Genomic DNA, 20,475 nt, shown 5'->3' on the forward strand with positions numbered 1-20,475 from the left:
ATTTTTCCAGAGTTGATCTGATTAATCAAAAGACCAATTAGTGAAAAAAATATCAGAATTGGGCTGCCTGCGTAAACCCAGACAATGTCATCCACAAAAGGTGATAGTCTGCTGAGAATATTTATAGTGCTCTTAATATATTACTGTCACAATTATGAAGTTGTATTCCTGTAACCTACTGTGTTGATCAAATGTAGACTTTACTATATGAATTGAATACTGATTAAAATGTTTTTCAGTATTTTACTACATGTTGTGTCCTCTGCTTCTTTTTATGAGCAACTGATGCCTTGAAGTAAAACCAATGTTTATGGGTTTATGAAAAAATATATAAAATGTTTCTCTCCCAAGCCACACCACACTCAATAGCCTATGGATCAAAACTCAGGATTTTATCTTCACACAGCTGCCTCAGGTAGGCTTAGAAGGCTGTGTTACACAGGCAGCCCAGTTCTGATATTATTTCCACTAATTTGTCTTTTGATCAATCAGATCAGCCCTGAAAAAGATATGATGTGAAAAGATCTGATGTGATTGGTCAAAAGATAAATTAGTGGGGGGAAAAAATAACAGAATTCGACTTTAACTGCTGTCTGTTCTTCTTCCATGGCTTAACCCAACAAGAGAAGGTCACAAGTGTTTCCCTAAAAGCTGTCTGGGTTTAAATACCTTCTATTGTACAGAAAGTGAATAGCTTAATCAATTGATAGTGACAGAATTAGATTACTTCCCAAGCAAAGTCAAGTTTTTGTCTCCTCAGCTATGAAAGGTTGTAGCTCAGCTTCTGAATGTCAAAGAAACTGAACAATGATATCCTTGTTTCTAGCATAAAGCATAGTGGATCAAAGTGCTGTTATAGGTCCCTTTATATAATCAGATCCGTTTACTTTTCTTCAAAATCTTAAGCTAACAAGGGGTAAGTCTGTGTTTTCTGCCATTTTCTTTAATAAAATGTAGGCCAATGGCATACCATCTCATACCCCCTCAATTCGAGTCTTGGTTTTAATTTAACAGCCCTGACACAGAGGTAGGCTATTTAAAGAGTGCATGGTGGGTGGAGGAATTGACCGCCAAATCTATGGATATAATAGCCTATAGCCTAATTTTGTCTGTCAAACAGGTAGGCCTACCTCTTATTTCTTAAATAGGAAGAGAATGGCTCCAACACAAAGACCTCTTGTTGTTAGTAAAAACTAATTAAAATAGAGATGGTTGAAATGAATAATGCCTACTGGAATTTGACAAGTTTCAGAACCATGAACTGCCCATTTCTGATTGATTTTACTGCGGCTCCTGCTTCAAGATTGACCACCACCAGTGGCAGACCGTCATTCACCTGTTTTGAGCCCCACATTTTTAGCAATTGTTTTTACAAAATTAAAACTAAAAAAAACTAAAATAGGGGGGGGGGGGGCTCTGGCCCACCTTCCCTGAATGACAGTCTGCCACTGGTGGTCGTCAATCTTGAAGCAGGAGCCGCAGCAAAATAAATCAGAAATGGGCAGTTCATGGTGCTGAAACTTGCCTGTTTTGCATGTTATTTTTGACATGAATAAGTGCCATATATCAGTTGATTGGCCACAGATAAAATGCCGTCAAATCACGTTACATCTTCAGTAGCTTTCAAAATCTTAGCTAGCAGTCATCATTATGAATCAAGTCAACAATCTCCTGGCAAATCCCTTTTAATCCTTGTCATATGAAGAGAAATAATGAAGAGAAATTATAGATGAAACGTATGCTCATCAGCCATTGGACATAAATATTACACAACAAGTTGGAAATCTCAATTTAAACAATGAGTGGTTTGGAAGGAATCAGTGGCTAACTGCAAGCATTGCAAAGCAATCATTAGCCTGCTATTCAGTGGAGTGGCTGTGTGGTCCCAAGTCTTCAATTAAAGATCTGTTTTCCTAGTTTAAAATTATAAACATTCAACATTGGCCATGCTGTCACTGAAGCAAGATTTGTGCTGTGTTCAAAACAACTGTTAACTTGGAACTGCAAAATCTGACTTTAGTGAGTTCAAGACATCTGGGAACTTAGGAAAAACGAGCTACGACTGGGAAAATAGGTTTTGAACTTTCATCCAACTCGGAATTGTAAATCGGGAACTCGGGCCTCTTTCTCGAGCTACGACCTGAAGATCACTGACGTCATCATGATCCAACCTTTTTTTCCCTGAGTTTCCAGTTGTCTTGAAAGCACCATAAATCCAGAGAATGACAGACTTTGATGACAAAATTTGCCCACAAAGGACCGCTACGCCACCTTCTTGTTCACAACAATGCTGATGCATAAATGACGTAATATGCATACTGTAGCTAAGGAAGTAATATAAAGTGTAGTAAAGCTGTTAGCAGCCCATGTGCCTCACCCTAATAACTGGGTCTATTTTCACCTCTTAATTTCACCTAGTGTTATGACTTTTTTATTTAACTAGGCAAGTCAGTTAAGAACAAGTTATAATTTATAATGACAGCCTACCAGGGAACAGTAGTAGTAGGGAACTACCTTGTTCAGAACAACATACTTTTATCTTGACAGCTCAGGGATTCGATCCAGCAACCTTTCGTTTACTGGCCCAACACGCTAACCATTAGGCTACCTGCTGTCCCAAACTTGATGGTGCACATGTAGCCTATAACCTGCTTTTGAGAAACGTAATCATTGAATATTGTAAGAGCTTTCATTGTCTGCTTATATGCCCCCCTTTTTTTTATCCTATGTCTGTCCTAGCTTGCTCATTAATGTCTTCATAGAAATTACTGATTGCCTCTTATCCGCTTGTCGTCCCCTTATGCCAGGCCTGGGCAATTATTTTCCATGGAAGGCCACATTAGAATTTATATTTGCCTTCGCGGACCAGAATCATACATGTGTATGACTGTGTTGACAGATATATCTACTGTAAATCACATCCAGATATGCTACTTATTTAACTTTTTTAACATGGCAAGAAATGAACCACATCCATGTTCTCCTTTTGGTAGGTATTTTCATAATTAAACATGGCAATGAACTACACAGAGGGAAAAGTACACTGTGCATTCAGCCCCACGGCAGAACTCTTGTTAACGGGTATGCACAAAAACCCAAGAAAGAGAGAGAGCTCAACATCACATTTAATCTACGCAATCAGTGTGAGGAGTGAATTCTCTGATGGGCATTGACTAGAGCAGTGAAGTCAGGTATAGTTTCTGACGTCACTATGCGCAGGATTTCTGAGAGGTGAGAGTCAGTAAGAGATGATCTGTGCCTTGACTTTTTATATTTCATCACTGAAAATGTCTGTTCACATACATAGGTTGATCCAAACAGCACAAACATCTTCTGAGCATGATTCCTAATCTTTGAAAGTTTTGTTCATCGAGAGATGCATAGAACCTCATCAGTGGCATTGTTTTGAATAGTTCTCCAATCCCTGCATCAGACTGAAGATCGATAAGCTCAAGTTGCAGGTCAGTGGGAGCGTTATCCACATTGAAGGTGAACTCAGGTTGCAGGTCAGTGGGAGTGTTGTCCACATTGAAGGTGAAAGGAGAGGAAACCAACAGCATGTAATTTTCAACACTTTGAAATCCTCAAAACGACGAGAAAACTCACCGTTCAAAGCACGCAGCAGCGATGTATACTTCTCCCACTGGTCATCTGATAGGGAACAGACGAGTAGTGTTCGGATGTTGGGTGAGATTGTTGGCTTCTACTTGGCGGGTCAGGAGGAGTCATTTTGCCTTGAAGGCTTTGACAAGGCTGTACATCTGATGTGCAAAAAGGCCCTTCCCTTGTAGTTTGGAATTCAGTTCATTCACGAGGGCCATGATGTCCACGGTGAAGGCAAAATCAGCCAATCATTCTTTATCTTGCAGTTGAGGGAAATCCACATATTTTCCTTTCATTTGTAAAAACTGAGCAATCTCCCACTTCAGGTCCCACACCCTTTTAAGTACCTTCCCCAAACTCAGCCATCTCACCACATTTGTGTGGTAGGGGAGATCAGCATGACCAGACTCTGTCTCTTCCAACAGTGAGACAAACTGCCTGTGGTTTAAAGATTTTGCTCTTATGAAGTTTACCACTTTAGTGACTGTATCCACAATATGGCTCATTTTCAGAACACATTTACAGAGCTCCTCCTGATGAATAATGCAATGCAGGAAAATAATTTTCTGATCTGGGTTCAGCTAAGCTACTTGATCTTGTTTCCTTTTCAAAAGGCCAACGTTTTTTCCTGTCAAGTTTGGGCACCCATCAGTGGTCACACTGGATAACTTTTCAAAACTCAGTACCAGCTTTACCACACACTTACTAACCTCCTCCAATAAATCTTTCCCTGTGGTTGTGCTCTTCATTGACTGCACTGAAGCTCCTCTGTAATTTCAAAGTCTGGGGTTATGTCTAGAGGTCGACCGATTATGATTTTTCAGCGCCGATACCAAGTCCGATTATTGGGGGGCCAAAAAAGCCGATGCCGATTAATCGGCCGATTTTTTTTGCTTATTTATTTGTAATAATGACAATTACAACAATACTGAATGAACACTTATTTTAACTTAATATAATACATACATACTATCAATTTAGCCTCAAATAAATAATGAAACATGTTCAATTTGGTTTAAATAATGCAAAAACAAAGTGTTGGAGATGAAAGTAAAAGTGCAACATGTGCCATGTAAAAAAGCTGACGTTTAAGTTCCTTGCTCAGAACACGAGAACATATGAAAGCTGGTGGTTCCTTTTAACATGAGTCTTCAATATTCCCAGGTAAGAAGTTTTAGGTTGTAGTTATTATAGGACTATTTCTCTCTATACGATTTGTATTTCATATACCTTTGACTATTGGATGTTCTTATAGGCACTTTAGTATTGCCAGTGTAACAGTATAGCTTCCGGCCCTCTCCTCGCTCCTACCTGGGCTCGAACCAGGAACACAACAACAACAGCCACCCTCGAAGCAGCGTTACCCATGTAGAGCAAGGGGAACAACCACTCCCAAGTCTCAGAGCGAGTGACGTTTGAAAAGCTATTAGCGCGCACCCCGCTAACTAGCTAGCCATTTCACATCGGTTACACCAGCCTAATCTCGGGGGTTGAAGTCATAAACAGCGCAATGCTTGAAGAATTGCGAAGAGCTGCTGGCAAACGCACGAAGGTGCTGTTTGAATGAATGCTTATGAGCCTGCTACTGCCTACCATCGCTCAGTCAGACTGCTCTATCAAATATCAAATCATAGACTTAATTATAACATAATAACACACAGAAATATGAGCCTTTGGTCATTAATATGTGTAACACTTTAGCTTCCGTCCCTCTCCTCGCCCCAACCTGGGCTTGAACCAGGGAACCTTTGCACACATCAACAACATTTTCAAACAGCTCTTTCTTGTCGGGGCAAAGTATTGCTGCATAGTCAATTAAACATTATTTAATGAATTCGCCCTCTCAGTGAATGGCTTGCAATGTTTAGCAATTTTGTAGGACAGTACATAGCTAGCTCTCACAATTCCGTTGTTTGCTGAATGCAGTTTTGTGAAATGTCCTTGCTGCTTTTGCAACTGAGAAAGCAACTCTTTCGATGCACTTGCCCTCTGCTCAGAAGACATATTCCTCTATTTCTCTGCATGCTTCGTCTGGAAATGTCAGGACAAGTTGTAATCTTTCAAGACAGCGATGCTCTCTTTGCACACTAAGCACACAGCTTTCCCTGATACCTTAATAAATAAATATTTTGATGTCCACTCTTGCTGGAACATACATTCATTGTCTACTTTCCTTTTCTTTAAAATCTTTGAAAAACATTTTTTTTGCGCAATTTCGAGCTAGCTACTATTTATAACTGTGATTGTGTCAGTCACCATCTGTCCTGTGCAGTTGTTATTTATACGTGCCTTCAAAATAAATGTCCCCCAGGCGGCGGGAGTTAAATCATTACACAAAGGCGAGTATTCATTGGGCTTTTAATTTGGATAACAAATACATTTTTCAAAGCTTTTCAATCTCAAATTCTTTATGTGATCTGAGCATAATTCCACAGCCCGTATTGAATCAAGTCGTGAGCCGCGTATTGGCCCCGGGCCGGCCTTTGCCCAGGCCTGCCTTGTGCCATAGTTTGTACATCTCAATTGTCAGTAGAAACCACATTTGTTTAAGCAAGTCAGCCATCTCAGCTATGTTTTTTTCAAAGGTAGCAAATGAGGCTGAATGAACTGTTTCGCTGCCAGACAAGGCTCCGCTGATAGCCAGGTGTAGCAGTGGTAAGGTGTTGGGACTCTGCTGTTGGGACAGCTTTATGTAGGCCCTAACAGTTTGTGGGCACCATTTGTCACCGTTATAGTGCAATTAATGTATAGTTTAGTGTTGTGTTGTGTGTAGTGGTTTTGCTGGCATGCATCTAACATATTATTTTTTTTGCCTCACCAAGATTTACATGCTAAAATTGCCACTGACCACCACAATGACAGTTACTTGAATCTGGCTTATTGTGAGGTCAATAACTCTGATAAATACATCATAGGCAATAAACATATTGTTTTTAATAAAATAAATTATAGTAGTAGCAAGCTATCAACGTTGACATCCAGTCTTCAGCAGCATACCACCCTGCATCTCACTGCTAGCTTGCTTCTAAAGCTAAGCAGAGTTGGTCCTGGTCAGTCCCTGGATGGGAGACCAGGTGGTGTTGGAGGATTGGTAAGAGGCACTCTTTCATCTAGACTAAAAACATATCCCAACACCCTAGGGCTGTGATTGGGGACATTGCCCTGTGTAGGCAGCCATCTTTTGGATGGGATGATAAACGGGTGTCCTGACTCTCTGTGGTCACTAAAGATCCCATGGCATTTATCGTAAGAGTTAACCCCAGTGTCCTGGCTAAATTCCCAGTCTGGCCTTCATGGCCACCCAACCATCCCCAGTTTAGAAGTAGCTCATTCATCCTCCTGTAACTATTCCCCAGGTTGTTGCTGTAAATGACAATGTGTTCAGTCAATTTACCTGGTAAAATAAGGGTTAAGTAAAAAATAGCTTCATGCTCTCCTTCTCTAATTGAACAGAATATAGGCTAGTCCATGTGCAAAATAATGCATTTTTGTGATTATGCCTAATCAACAACAAACAATTCTGAAGAAGCATTTGAACTGCCACCGTAGACTACACAGCCAATGGTTAGGCAGAATACAAAAACGTTTTGGATAAGCAAGAGCAGAGCAGGCAGGGGCTCAGGGTTGGAACATCCATTGCAGTGTGTAATGCAGCCTAGTTGTATTTACCAGCCTCTACTTGGAAATATAACTTTGCACTGTGCTTCTCCAAGCATGCTCTTCGTAGCTTTTGGCTATGAATCATTTGATAGAGACCACACAAATCAATAGCCTATAGGCGCAATTGATATTGCGGCCCAGTGCAGAATCAGAGGGGCAGCACCAGGCACACATCCATTGATAGCCTAATAAGCAACTCATTGTAAAACGCTGAGAAAAATCGACATTACATCAATTACAAATTACATGACCCTCCCTTGGACTAGATTTAAAAAATAATAATACTAAACCCTCCCCTTGACTGAAAAGGAAAAAGCATGACCCTCCCCCATTTTCCTAACGGTAACCATTCGGTAAATTTCGATCCATCTCTTAGGGTTGGCGAAAAGTCACTTCGAAGTGGCGTGTTTTTAGGCAGTCCCTCGTCTCTCCCTTCCCCCCTTTGCGTGTGCGTGTGCGATTCTGGCAGCGTAACATCTGTGCGTACGCGGTCGTGATTGTGTTGTGAAGATGGCGGAGGGAGAGACAGAGAAGGAATATGCCACAAGAAAAGCTATCGAGCTGCTCCGAGAACGGTTCCAGGAATTGACTACAACACTTAAAGAAAGCCCGGAATCACCGTCGGACGCCTCTTTGCGTTTCTGCCAGGAATTCTGCCAGGTCCGCATGTTTTTCCAACTACCCATCCTAGCTAGTTTGCAGCCTTCCATCCAGCTTCCTGGCTGATGATGCGCGTGTACGTTAGCTACAACAATGTAGCTAGCTAGCTAGTTCGCGCTAGCCACATCAGAATAGATATATAAACACACACCATAACTCCTTGTTTTACCGTTTGATTATTGTAGTTAGTAAAATATATACATTCGTTTTTCCCGATATGTAGTTTAATCTCTTACTTTGGCATGATATCTGATCATCACTCATTTTTCCATACTAGCTGCTAGATGAATGTTGGCTAGTTAGCTAGTTGATCAGGCTCCTTCATGCTGAGAAGAGCTAGCTTGGTTTTTGTGGGGATTTGCATTCAAATGCACCTGTGTTTTAGGTTTGCACGACACGAAACGTCTTTCATCCATGTAAATGTGCATATTTTAACTAGAAATTAAGGCAAATTAACGTTTTTCCATTCGTCCATTGTGTTAGTGGATCAATATTGAGTGTGCCTGTAAAAGTCTAATGTATAGGCCTGGCCTACCAAATAGCTAGGTAGTATTTATTTTCATGGAACTCAAAGGTTAACTACGTGTGTATGGTTTTAATTGTTTGAAAAGCAATATTAACTCATCAGCCTGTCAGTGGGTAGGTTTATTCGGTTCTGTGTATTGTATGACAAACCTGCTGGGCCTTGTTTGAAACCCCTCCTTTGCGAAGTGATGAATTTATTGATTTATTTTACCAGGTAAGTTGACTGAGAACTCATTCTTATTTACAGCAACGACCTGGGGGATGAATGAGCCAATTGGAAGCTGGGGATGGTTATGTTAGTGATGATGCATGAAGGCCCATCTCATACTGTCAAGTCAAATTTGGAGATTAAACTGCAATGGTGATTAATCATCTGACACAGATTAGTAAGAATATACACATAAAATAGCCTTGTACCATATGTTTTCTTACTTTATTACTAAGAAATGGTATTTAGACAGTTGCAGAGAAAATACTTAGTCACTTCAAGATTGTGTGTTATCAAGTGTTTATTTTTTACATGTGTTGTGCAATGCATTGAAATACCATGTTAAATTACATTTAGCCTACATTTAGCAATAGCCACACTTTGAAGGCCTAGCTACAATTTGAAAGGGCGGTTATATGTGAATGCTTCCATACAGCTGTTATAGGTAGTGTTAAGCAGGGTTTCCCAAACTCGGTCCAGGGTTCTCACCTGGGAGCACGTTTTTAGTTTTTTACCCTATCACTACACAGCTGATTGAAATAACCAACTCATTGTCAAGCTTTGATTATTTGAATCAGCTGCATAGTGCTAGAGTGAAAACTAAAACGTGCAGGACCGAATTGGTGAAACCCTGATGTAAAGCATAGTACAGAGAATTTTGGACCAACCTTGGCGAAACTTTCTCAATTCCCGACATGGAAGACAATACATCTACTAAAGTTCTATATTTAGTTGCAGGGGTTTTGTTTTAAATTTAGAAAATTATTAGATTAAATTGATTTTTTTGGTCCATGAAGTAATCCAACAGCAATGTGTACACCACCATCGTGTCGACTTCAAATCTTCTCACATTGATTGAGACAGGTGGGTGTCCACCCCGAAGTGCTTCATGACATGATTACATTCGTCTGTCTCGATCAATGAGAAGATTTTAAATAGACAATATGGCGGCGTACACATTGTTGGATTACTTCATGGAGCAAAACATTTATTTAATTTAATAACAGAGCCTCTTCTAAATTCAAATTAACCCACTGCAACTAGACATGGATGTTTAGAAGACGTGTTGTCTTCCAAGTCAGGAAGTTAGAAAGTATTGCCAAGCAAAGGTTGGTCAAATTCTCTGTGCTATGCTTTACACTATCTACCTTGTAACAACTGTATGGAAGCGTTCACATATCGCCACCCTTTCAAAGTGTAGCTATAGAAGAGCCACACTCATTTGCACAGAGATTAGGCTTCCCCTTGACTGGGAGAAGGGACGACGGACAAGGAAAAGATTGTCAGTACTTGTAGTATTCAAGCTTGTCTCACTCAACTGAATATTAGGCCTGCATCCTACATGGGTAGCCTACTCACTACTCGGTGTGGTTTAGCCTATTATAGGCTACTGCATGGCTTCTAATTGGCCCTCACTATAGCCTTGATTCAGCAGCCCGATTTATAGAATTTAAAGCAGCGTCCCGTATACTGCTCGTCTAGCAGTGGTGGAAAAAGTACCCAATTGTCATACTTGAGTAAAAGTAAAGAAACCTTTAATAGAAAATGACTCAAGTAAAGGTCACCCAGTAAAGTTTTACTTGAGTAAAAGTATTTGGTTTTAAATATACTTAAGTAACAAAAGTAAAATTATAAATAATTTCATATTCTTTCTATTAAGCAAACCAGACTGCACCATTTTCTAGTTTTTTTAATTTATGGATAGCCAGGGGCACACTCCAACATTCAGACATCATTTACAAACAAAGCATGTGTGTTTAGTGAGTCTGCCAGATCAGAGGCACTAGGGATGACCAGGGATGTTCTGTTGCTAAGTGCGTGAATTGGACCATTTTCCTGTCCTGCTAAGCATTCAACATTTTACGAGTACTTTTGGGTGTCAAGGAAAACGTATGGAGTAAAAAGTACAATATTTTCTTAATGAATGTAGTAAAAGTAGTCAAATATAAATAGTAAACTACAGATACCCAAAAAAATAACTTAAGTAGTACTTTAAAGTATTGTGTACTTACGTACTTTACACAAGTGTCTTCTAGCTATGTTGGTTCATCTTACTTTTTATTTTTTTTAAATCCCAGATATAAAGAGGTTGTTAACAGTCCAACAGTCTTCATTACACTGGTGATTGACATAAATATTCCTACCAGGAGACTGCACTAGGATTCGTATTATTAGCTGTTCTCAATTTTAGATTTTAATGGAATGTAGCGTAATTTACCTAGGACTAATAATTAATGCAATTGTGCAATTACACTATTTGTATGGTAATTGTTAAGGAGTTAGCTAGTTGAAAAAATACATTAATTTAATAGCAGGCACTAATCAGCTTGCCATGCTTTTGTTTGCAGATCCTTGTGGAACATGCAGGTCGATGGAAGGCTGAGGAGGAGCCACTGCCTTTACTGGAGGTGTACACAGTGGCAATACTCAGTTATGCAAAGGCCATCACCTGTCTCTCCTCCGAATGTGAAAATGTGCCACTCGTACTTGAAAAGCTAGGACTGTGAGTACTCAAAGATAAAACGTCAATATGTGATTTATATGCATGAATGCTTCATGGAACCAGCTGTGTAGTTTTTCAGATGGTACTAGGCCTATGTTATTAAATGACAGTGAGCATTCCAGTTTGATTAGCGCTAGTGACCAATACAACTGTACCTTGCCCCACTAATTTGACAAGATAAATAAATTAGGCTTCCCGTATATGAGCTGCGGCAGAAGGGGGTAGTGCTTCTTTAATTTTAGTAATCTGCACACAACTGTAGCATCATTAGCATGAACCAAAACAAACTCATTGAATGACCCTGTTTTACTTGCAGGAGCTGTGTGGAGCTCCTGCTCTCATTGCCTGAGAGTGTCCCTGGTGCCTTATGGGAGGAGTTCCAATCCTGTGTCAAGGTTAGTCTCCAGTGCTGCTCTATTTTTCTTTTGCTCATAGAACAGCAATGTTTGTAATGAGCCTATTATGCCAATTATCTTTAGAAAAATTATGACTAGGTGACCCAATCAAAGTAAAAATGTGATATGTGCATGCATTGAAACATGCACATATCACAAACCCTGTTTGACATAATTAGTTAATCTAGGCCTATGTTCCGAAAAGTAGTTTTTTTGTTTTGTATAGCTCTAAAGTATTAAGTTATATGCTCTCCTTTACAGTCGGCACACAGCCTTCTGCAAGAACATGGGAACACACAGCTTCACATGCTATCAGCTATGGCACAGGAGCCTGGCGTGTGGACCAACACCACTCTGTGCAGCATTCTGTCTAATGAGATACCTGAAATTGACAGAGGTTAGTTTTAGCCTACCTGTGTAGTTTTTTGTTGCAAGAACTTTGTACACATGAGGTGACTGATTTTTAAATGTTGTGGTGACTGCTCAGTAGTGTTATCTGTAATCGTGTTCCCTTTTTCTACTCCCCAGTTCATGAGTTCCTGCAAATGGAAGGTCCCACACTCCTTAATATGCGAATAAAGCACCTTATCAAACAGAATCGAGCAGAGAAAGCAGCTGTCTTAGCGAAGATGTGCTCAGAGTATCCAGAGTACGAAGGAAAGGGGAACTTCAAGCAGACCTACCTTGTTTGCCTGTGTATGACAAAAACACAAGAACAACTCATGCAAGAGGTGAGTGGATAGCATTTACATCAAGTCGATTAACAGACTCATGCCTTCAAAAAAGGGGGTTGAACAAAGGCTTGTCTTTTTATTAAATTTTTTTTACATTTGAATCATTTAGCAGACGCTCTTATCCAGAGCGACTTTCAGTAGTGAGTGCATACATTTTCGTGCTGGTCCCCAGTGGGAATCGAACCCAGAACCCTGGTGTTGCGAGCGCCATGCTCTACCAACTGAGCCAAACTGATGGAGATTTGATGAAGAAATGAAACGACAAACTCCAATTGGATAATGATGAATGAAAATAACCCTGATGGAAAATCATCAACTGTGGGTGACCGTAGAATACCATAATTATGACACATGTTATCTCTGGGCCAGATCATGCAGGTAGACTGTAAGGATGGATTGGAGATGATTTGTAACCTGGAGTCGGATGGGGATGAAAAAGGAGCCCTTTGTTTGTGCTCTGCATTCCTCGAGCGGCAGCTTCTCCAGGGAGATGTGTATTGTGCCTGGTGAGTACTGCCCTCTAATTTCCATTTTCTACTTGCTCTGTTTAATGTGGATGTGAGGTAATTTGTATTTATTTAGTTATGTTATCTCTTGTAAAGCCCTTCATGTGTGACAGACCAATGATGATATACTTTTCTTTTTACAGGGAGCTCACACTATTCTGGAGCAAGCTTTTAATGCGGTCAGAGTCTTCAGCTGATGCATTTCTTGGTCAATGCAGAAAGTTGGTCCTGCTTTCCAGGAGTGTCTGTCATATCCTCTTCCTCATCAAGGTTATCCAATCAGAGGTGAAATTCTTGAATGTAAAATTGTATAGGTTACTGCTTGGATATACCATGTAGCGATTTATATTCTCATGACTGACTTTGGCTTTATTTTTTTCTCAGGTTGGAGAAGTGGGACTGCCGGTTTGCATTGAAATGTGCATTCAAGCTCTACAAATGGCATCCAGTGACAACACGGACAGCAGGACCACCATCTGCAAAACTATTTCCTGCCTTTTACCCACTGATTTTGAGGTGAAACGGGCATGCCAACTAACAGAGTTCCTCTTTCAGCCAACTGTGGACTCATATTATGCTGTTGAAGCACTCTATAATGAACCTGATGAAAAGCTTGAGGACGAGAATCTTCCAGTACCCAACTCACTACGCTGTGAGTTACTGTTGGCCTTGAAGACACAGTGGCCTTTTGATCCAGAGTTCTGGGACTGGAGAACCTTGAAGCGCAATTGTTTGGCATTGATGGGTGAGGAGGGATCCATTGTGTCATCTATCGACACTCTCAATGACACAGATGAGGGACTTGAGGATGATGCAGCAGAAAAAGGTCCAGAATTCAAAGACCTTGAGGACTTTATTTTGAATACTACAAATGAATTGAATGAAATTGCAGATGAAAAAGAGAAAAATAGGGAAGCTAAGAAATTAAGGGAGAAAGGGTTTGTATCTGCAAGATTTAGGAATTGGCGAGCCTATATGCAGTATTGTGTTCTATGTGATAAAGAGTTCCTTGGCCACAGGATAGTCCGCCATGCACAGAAGCATTTTAAAGATGGGGTCTACACCTGTCCAATTTGTGCTGACAGCTTTGACACTAAGGAGATTCTTGAGCCACATGTAGCATCCCACGTGAAGCAGTCTTGCAAAGAGCGACTTGCTGCTATGAAAGCAACAAGGAAATTGCCCAAGCCAACGCAATCTACCAGTAGTCATTGTAATAATTTTAAAGACGGAGCTGTGGTGAAGCTTGAGGCAGAGACCATTGTCAGTCCAAATGATGCTTATTCTCTGGATGGAAATTGCAACAGTGCTGAAACGGTCAAAGTCAGTCCTCCAAAGCCTGTACCAACTAGATATGAAGCAGAATTTACTGAGGATTGTGTCTGTCCTGTTACATACTGTCAGAAGGTATTCAAGTTTTTTCGGAGTCTTGTAACGCATGTAAAAGCCCACAAAAATGACGAGGAAGCAACACGTTTTCTGGAGATACAACGACAGAAGGTTGTGTGTCAGTATTGCCGTCGGCAGTTTGTGAATGCCAGACATCTCAATGATCATTTGCAAATGCACTGTGGCGCTAAGCCATACTATTGCATACAGCTGAATTGCACAGCCAGCTTTCACTGCAATTCGGAACTTCTCATGCACAAAAAACAACACACTGACTTTAAGTCACAGTGTATGTTTCCTAATTGTGGAAGGATTTTCAACGAGGCCTACCTGTTGTATGATCATGAGGCACAACATTACCTTACATTCACTTGCAAAATAGCTAATTGTGGGAATATTTTCTATTCACAGTCCCAGCTAAATTTGCATCAGCAGAACCATGACACTAATGAAATGCCCATCACAAGTGAGAACAATCCTATACCTGAAATAGAACCTTCCACCCAGTGCTCCGCTAGGCAAGAGGAAACCTGCTCTGCCTCTGTCAATCTAGATCAGAAGACGGCACAGGATTATGTGACGGAAGAAGTGGCTAAATCAGGATCATCAACAGTTCCTGAGAACCCAAAAGGCCCAATGAAAATAAAACATTCAGTCGAGAGCATGTTGAGCAGTTCTGTTGTCAATCCCAGAAAGGAGTTTCGGAAGTGTTATGTTCCACTGATCAAAACTAAGCTGGGATTGGAGAATGCAAAACTAGCTACTGTTGTCCCACGCCAAGAAATGATAGCAAATCATGTGGATCCCCAATATCACTGTGGAACAAATCCTTTGAAAGTGTGCCCAAAAGAGGAGCAGAATAACAGACCAATTGAAGCTGTTCAGAAAGTGTTACCACAGGCCTTTTCTCCACCAGAAATTAAGAGTGAACCCCCATTTATTCTACATCCATATCAAAACACTCCTGCAATAACTGGTAGAGATGAGGATGAGTATAGTTGTCCACTTGAAGCATGTGACCGCAAATACAGTACCTCCAAAAGTCTCTCCCGACATGTAAAGAAAAACCATCCAGACATTTTTGAAGACTGGAAACTGGCTAAGAAGTACAAGAAAGTTGTCAAAATAACTTCGAGAAAGGTTCCATCAGTGAACAAGACTTCACAGGACCCAGAGGACAAAACTTTACTTCATCAAGCACCACTATGCAGAAATAGTGGATTACAGCAGTTTGAATATCCGGTGGCATGTTCAAATTTACCTGCAATTTGCCCCGTTTGGGAAACCCCCCCAAACCAGACTGGACTAATGCAGTCCGAGATGGGTGACTCATGGACATCTACATTGAACGATTGCTATGCAGAGGTCTTCCATCTGAATGAATACCCCAATAAGAGCGTAACTCCTTGGCAATCAGAACCGTATCAACTGTTAGAAAGGGGCAGAGAACATACACCAGCAAATATGCATGATGGTGCCATCCAACCTATTAAATCAGAGTCAAGTCTGATGAATCAGATGTCGGAATATGTGTCAAGCTCTCTTATGCTGGATAATGGAGGACAACACTATGGGATAACTAATTCTGGGGATAATGTTGATATTTCCCAAATGGGAAAAAACTATTCCAGTATGTCTGCCCAAGAAAGTAACAATTTGTCAGCTGGAGGTTCCCATGCTTCATATGTCCCAAATGAATATGTCCTTAATTCAAGGGCATCAATAGACATTCCAAGCAATGCAGTGAGCCATGATGGCCAAGTAGCACCAAGAAACACAGTGGAGATGACCAACATGGAGGACGTAACCCATCTTACATCACCTAATTATGAGAATCAGATGAGCAGCTCTGTAGATGAAATGCTTCTTAGTCCGCATGCTTCTATCCAAAAAGATTTCTCGTACAGTGAGGACACTCATGCAGAATCTGAAGCTATCCCTGCAGACGAGAAGATTGCTGAGCATGAGACACAGAAAGTAAAACGCTGCAGACTCAGCAAGAGAACGAAATGGCCTGCTATCATAAAGGATGGCAAAGTCATCTGCCGAAGATGCTTTAGAGAATTCTCAAGCACAAAGTCTCTTGGAGGTCATCTTTCAAAACGCTCCCAGTGCAAGCCATTAGTTGAAATGGACTTAACTGCTGATTTGCCTACGTCATTTCTCGACTTTCTCAATGACCCAAATGTTCCTGAAACCGGATCAATATACAACGTACTAAATGGTGAATTCCCACAGGAAGTTGTTGGTAATCTCTCCTCACCAAATCCTTCCAATTTGTCACAAAAGGAAACCCAAAAACCACTGGATTCTCAATCATCAAACACCTTTCCTTCAGTTTCGGCCGGTAGACAATCCAAACTCGGCCCAAATAAAACAGTGTGGATAGAATTGAAAGAGTCAAAGAATTATGCTGGCAGTCCGCAGGATGGGGAGTCAAAAGGCAGTCTTGCTGAAAAAAGGTCAAGTGCAACTTCCTTTGCGGCATGTCAAGATGACAAGGTTATAGAAATTCAAAATGCCCTACAAATGTTGGATTTAGTTGAAGCTGCACATGAGAAAAGTTTGCAGGAAAATTGTTCCTCAAAGTACAGTGGCAGCCAAAGCAATGCAATCTCAAGTTATAATGTCATGCAAAAAGATAGTGTTCAAAGCACGACAACAAAAACGATTGTCAAGAAGGAAGACCAGAATCGTGACAATGGCCCCAAGCCGTTCAAGTGTGAAATGGATTATTGTGAATATGGGTTCATGACAAAAGAGGCATTATTCAGACATCTTGGTAGAGTTCATGATTACACCATTGAGATGATTGAGGAACTCAAGAAAACCCCAGTCAAATTCTCTCCATATCCTTGTTACATTTGCCCAAAAACATTTACCAGAACCACGGGCCTAAGAATTCACTATGAAAAAGTCCACCACCTGACGCAGGCAGAGATGAACAAGTTAAAGGTCGGAAATCGTAAAAAAAGGTCAAGCAACCCCAATATTGAAACAGAGGTAGAGAGTAGTCATGGAACTGAATCTTCAGTTGTGTCAACTTTCATCAAACAAGAGCCACTTGATATTTACACTGGCTGTCCAATTCAAAGCACAAATCAAGACGGTCATGCACAATCCTCTGAGATCATTACAGCAGGAGATGCAGTTCAAGAGGATTCCATGCATCAATTAACAGTTGAGAGAGTGCAATCACCACAAGATCGCTTGGATGACTTGGACAAGTCATTTTACAAATTAGAATCACCATCAAAGACCAGATATACCAAGAATGAGACATTAATGACAGCCCCACAAATTAACCACACTCCAGTGTTGAAGCAAAATTTAGGTCAAGGTGACACAGCGGAAGGGCCAGAAGCACGTTCCGACGCTAGGTCTTATAGCCATGCAACAGAGGCGGCATTCAGCCAGGCTGTGAAACCCTCACCAGAAAAAGCAAGTTGTTCAAAAAACACAATATCCAAAGATGAGGTTCATTTCCAAAGGAAAGAAAAGGTTCAGAAAAGGTTGGGGCTTCAACTGTGTGACGCTGACAATTCTTTCAGCCCATATAGGCCCTACCGTTGTGTTCATGAAGGATGCGCTGCAGCCTTTACCATCCAGCAAAATCTGATCCTTCACTCTAGGGCTATGCATCAGTCATCCCTTCCCCTGTCTTCAGGAGACCTTGGTACTGAAAAGGCTGTCACTGGTGAACAAGCTGCTGAAGTCGAGAATAATGAAATCCGATGTCAAGTGAAAGACTGTTCAAGGATATTTCCAGGGATTACAACCTTGGTGCAGCATTACCTCTTGCTTCATAAATTCACTCGAGATAAAACCACTGCTATGATGTCAAGCCTCAATATAGGGACATTCCAGTGTGACCGGTCAGAATGTACACTCTCCTTCACCTCTGTGGAGAAATACATTGACCACATCAAAAACTTTCACAAGGAAATAAACATCTCTGAGAGAGGCAGTGTGGATCAGACTTTTAAGTGTGGGTATGATGGCTGTGACCGGGTCTATACTACAAAGTCAAACCTTCTTCGTCATGAGATGAAAAAGCATGATTTAATTTATATTCCCAGAACACAGCAACAGAGAACAACATGTGTCAAGCCCAACAATGGCAAAGAGAACATTGAAAACTCAGTCAAATTGAACAACAAAAACACTAAGAAAGATGACGGATCGCTCGACCACTGGACTAACTTTGGAAAACCCTCTCTGAAATCTATGGATGAGGCATCTACCATCTGCACCCAAAAATTATCTTTGCAATATCCATGCATGATTAAAGGCTGCGACATAGTTGAACGGACTGAACGGAATATGTTCAAACATTACACCACACATGGCCTCGCCGAGAAATATATAGAGGATCAGAGAAGCCAGTTTATATTCTGTAAAAAGTACCCACGCTCAAGAGTCAAAGATGCAAACAAATCCGAGGGTATGTCAACAGACACCTCTGAGGAGACGGACCCTGACGAGGGTGAGCCTGAGACTTCAGAGACCAACTGTCAGAGGCAAGAAGTGTTGGATGGTGATATTCAAGCAGAGGCTAAACTTTCAACTGATGAGATTTCTGAATCCCAGTATTTTACTTCAGAGGTCAAAAAGAGGGGTTGCCCCCGAAAATCAGAGCGGAGAGTATTAGCTTGTCCGGACAGAAGGTTGACTCTGAGAAATCGTCCGGCAGACAAAGTTCACCAGTTGACAGAGGCTTTGGACCAGGGCTCCACTGCTTCTCAAGAGGAAGAAAGTAAGGGTGGTGTTGCACTGGACAGTTTCCTGAAGTTCCTGGATACTTCACCATCGACCCACACTCCCAAAAGAAAAATGAGTGGAGGTTCAAGGACTGAGTTGCCATTAAAACGGCAGCGTACCCTTAAGCAGAAGACTGCTAATATTATGTCCGCAACACCTGATGAAGTTATTGGAGCCTGTCAAAACCTTGTAGACTTCAGAAATCCTCAAAATCTTCAATCTGTGAACAATGTGAAGATTGTAATGGACAAAACCTTTTCCGATGGTGCTGATCTTTTGCTAAAGCAACTTCAAGATATGCGACCTATGGTTATAATACAAAAGTGGCTTTATAGTTGATGGATTGCTCACAGCCTGATGCTTTTATTTTCGACTAACTCAGGATTAGAAAAGTAACATGCTGCAAACAGATCTGTTAATATTGTATCAGATATCCAATGGTAAACAGTTTTGACCATTAGACAATTGAAGATGGAGTATTTTGTACTTATGACATGTTATTGTTGATTTTAAGTTTGGATAATGTATGTTACTCATATAAGAACCAGGTAATCTGTAGGGAACATAGACTTTAGAACATGTTTGTATTTATTAGGCTTCTAGTACTAAAATTGTTTTTTGCTAAATTGATAATTTTAAGGAAAAACAAAAGTTTTTATATATCCCTATGGGATTTTATTTTTTGTTTGTATTTATTTTATTTTTAAACACTATCTGTAATATTTACATGTCTTCCACAGTGTTCAATAAAATGTAACTGTTTGCTTTTATAAAAGTTGATGTACAGAACTTTGTTTTGCAAGTTATTTATTTATGTAACCGATGTGAAATGGCTAGTTAGTTAGCGGTGGTGCGCGCTAATAGCGTTTCAATCAGTGACGTCACTCGCTCTGACTTGAAGTAGGGTTTCCCATTGCGTTGCAAGGGCCGCGGCTTTTGTGGTGCGATTGGTAACGATGCTTCGTGGGTGTCAGTTGTTGATGTGTGCAAGGGTCCCTGGTTCGAGCCCAGGTTGGGGCGAAGAGAGGGACGGAACCTACACTGGTACATTTACATTCATTCATTATTATAAAGCAACTGTGTGGAGAGCCGATTTGGTGTCAAATGTAGCAGATGGTTTTAACACACAAGTTAAACACAGCCATAACCCTTACTGAATCCATAAGAGCTGACTTTTAATTTTTCATTGATGTATTTATTCAGCCACATTAGTTTGAACCCTGATACATTTTGGTGTAATTTTGTTATTTTACTATCCCCTCTTGTCTCATAAACTAGCAGCCTCTACATGGTTTTCAGCGTGTTATTGTTATAAGTTGTGAGCCAATTGGGCGATCGTCTCCCCCTATCGGTCTCCTTGAAACCTGTTCAAGTTCCGCAATATATTGCAGCTCACTGTTGGAAAATTGTGAGCAACATATCCCAACCGGCCGGCAGGTGGCGTTATTATTCATTTTACGTCTTAACGATGTAAAATGAATAACAGCGCCATCTGCCGGCCGGTTGGGACATGTTGCTCACAATTTACGCA

General features: G+C 40.7%; 1 protein-coding gene across 1 annotated transcript; it reads left to right on the plus strand.

Annotated features, from left to right (window-relative positions):
• Window positions 1-7,627: 7,627 nt before the first annotated feature.
• On the plus strand, window positions 7,628-19,733 carry LOC115172844 (zinc finger protein 292). The gene is made up of 8 exons (XM_029730647.1): window positions 7,628-7,923; window positions 11,005-11,159; window positions 11,476-11,554; window positions 11,816-11,951; window positions 12,083-12,285; window positions 12,658-12,794; window positions 12,938-13,079; window positions 13,179-19,733. The coding sequence occupies exons 1-8, from the start codon at window positions 7,774-7,776 to the stop codon at window positions 19,281-19,283; spliced, it is 7,107 nt and encodes a 2,368-aa protein (XP_029586507.1). The 5' UTR covers window positions 7,628-7,773; the 3' UTR covers window positions 19,284-19,733.
• The last annotated feature ends 742 nt before the right edge of the window (window positions 19,734-20,475 follow it).

Source organism: Salmo trutta, chromosome 33 (genome assembly GCF_901001165.1).
Source record: "Salmo trutta chromosome 33, fSalTru1.1, whole genome shotgun sequence".
Classification (NCBI taxonomy): Eukaryota; Metazoa; Chordata; class Actinopteri; order Salmoniformes; family Salmonidae; genus Salmo; species Salmo trutta.

Coding starts and splice junctions, on each gene's coding strand:
- LOC115172844 (XM_029730647.1), top strand. CDS start 7,774: ATGGCGGAGGGAGAGACAGAGAAGGAATATGCCACAAGAAAAGCTATC. Junction 7,924..11,004: donor TCTGCCAGGAATTCTGCCAG/GTCCGCATGTTT, acceptor TTTTGTTTGCAG/ATCCTTGTGGAACATGCAGG. Junction 12,795..12,937: donor GGAGATGTGTATTGTGCCTG/GTGAGTACTGCC, acceptor TTCTTTTTACAG/GGAGCTCACACTATTCTGGA.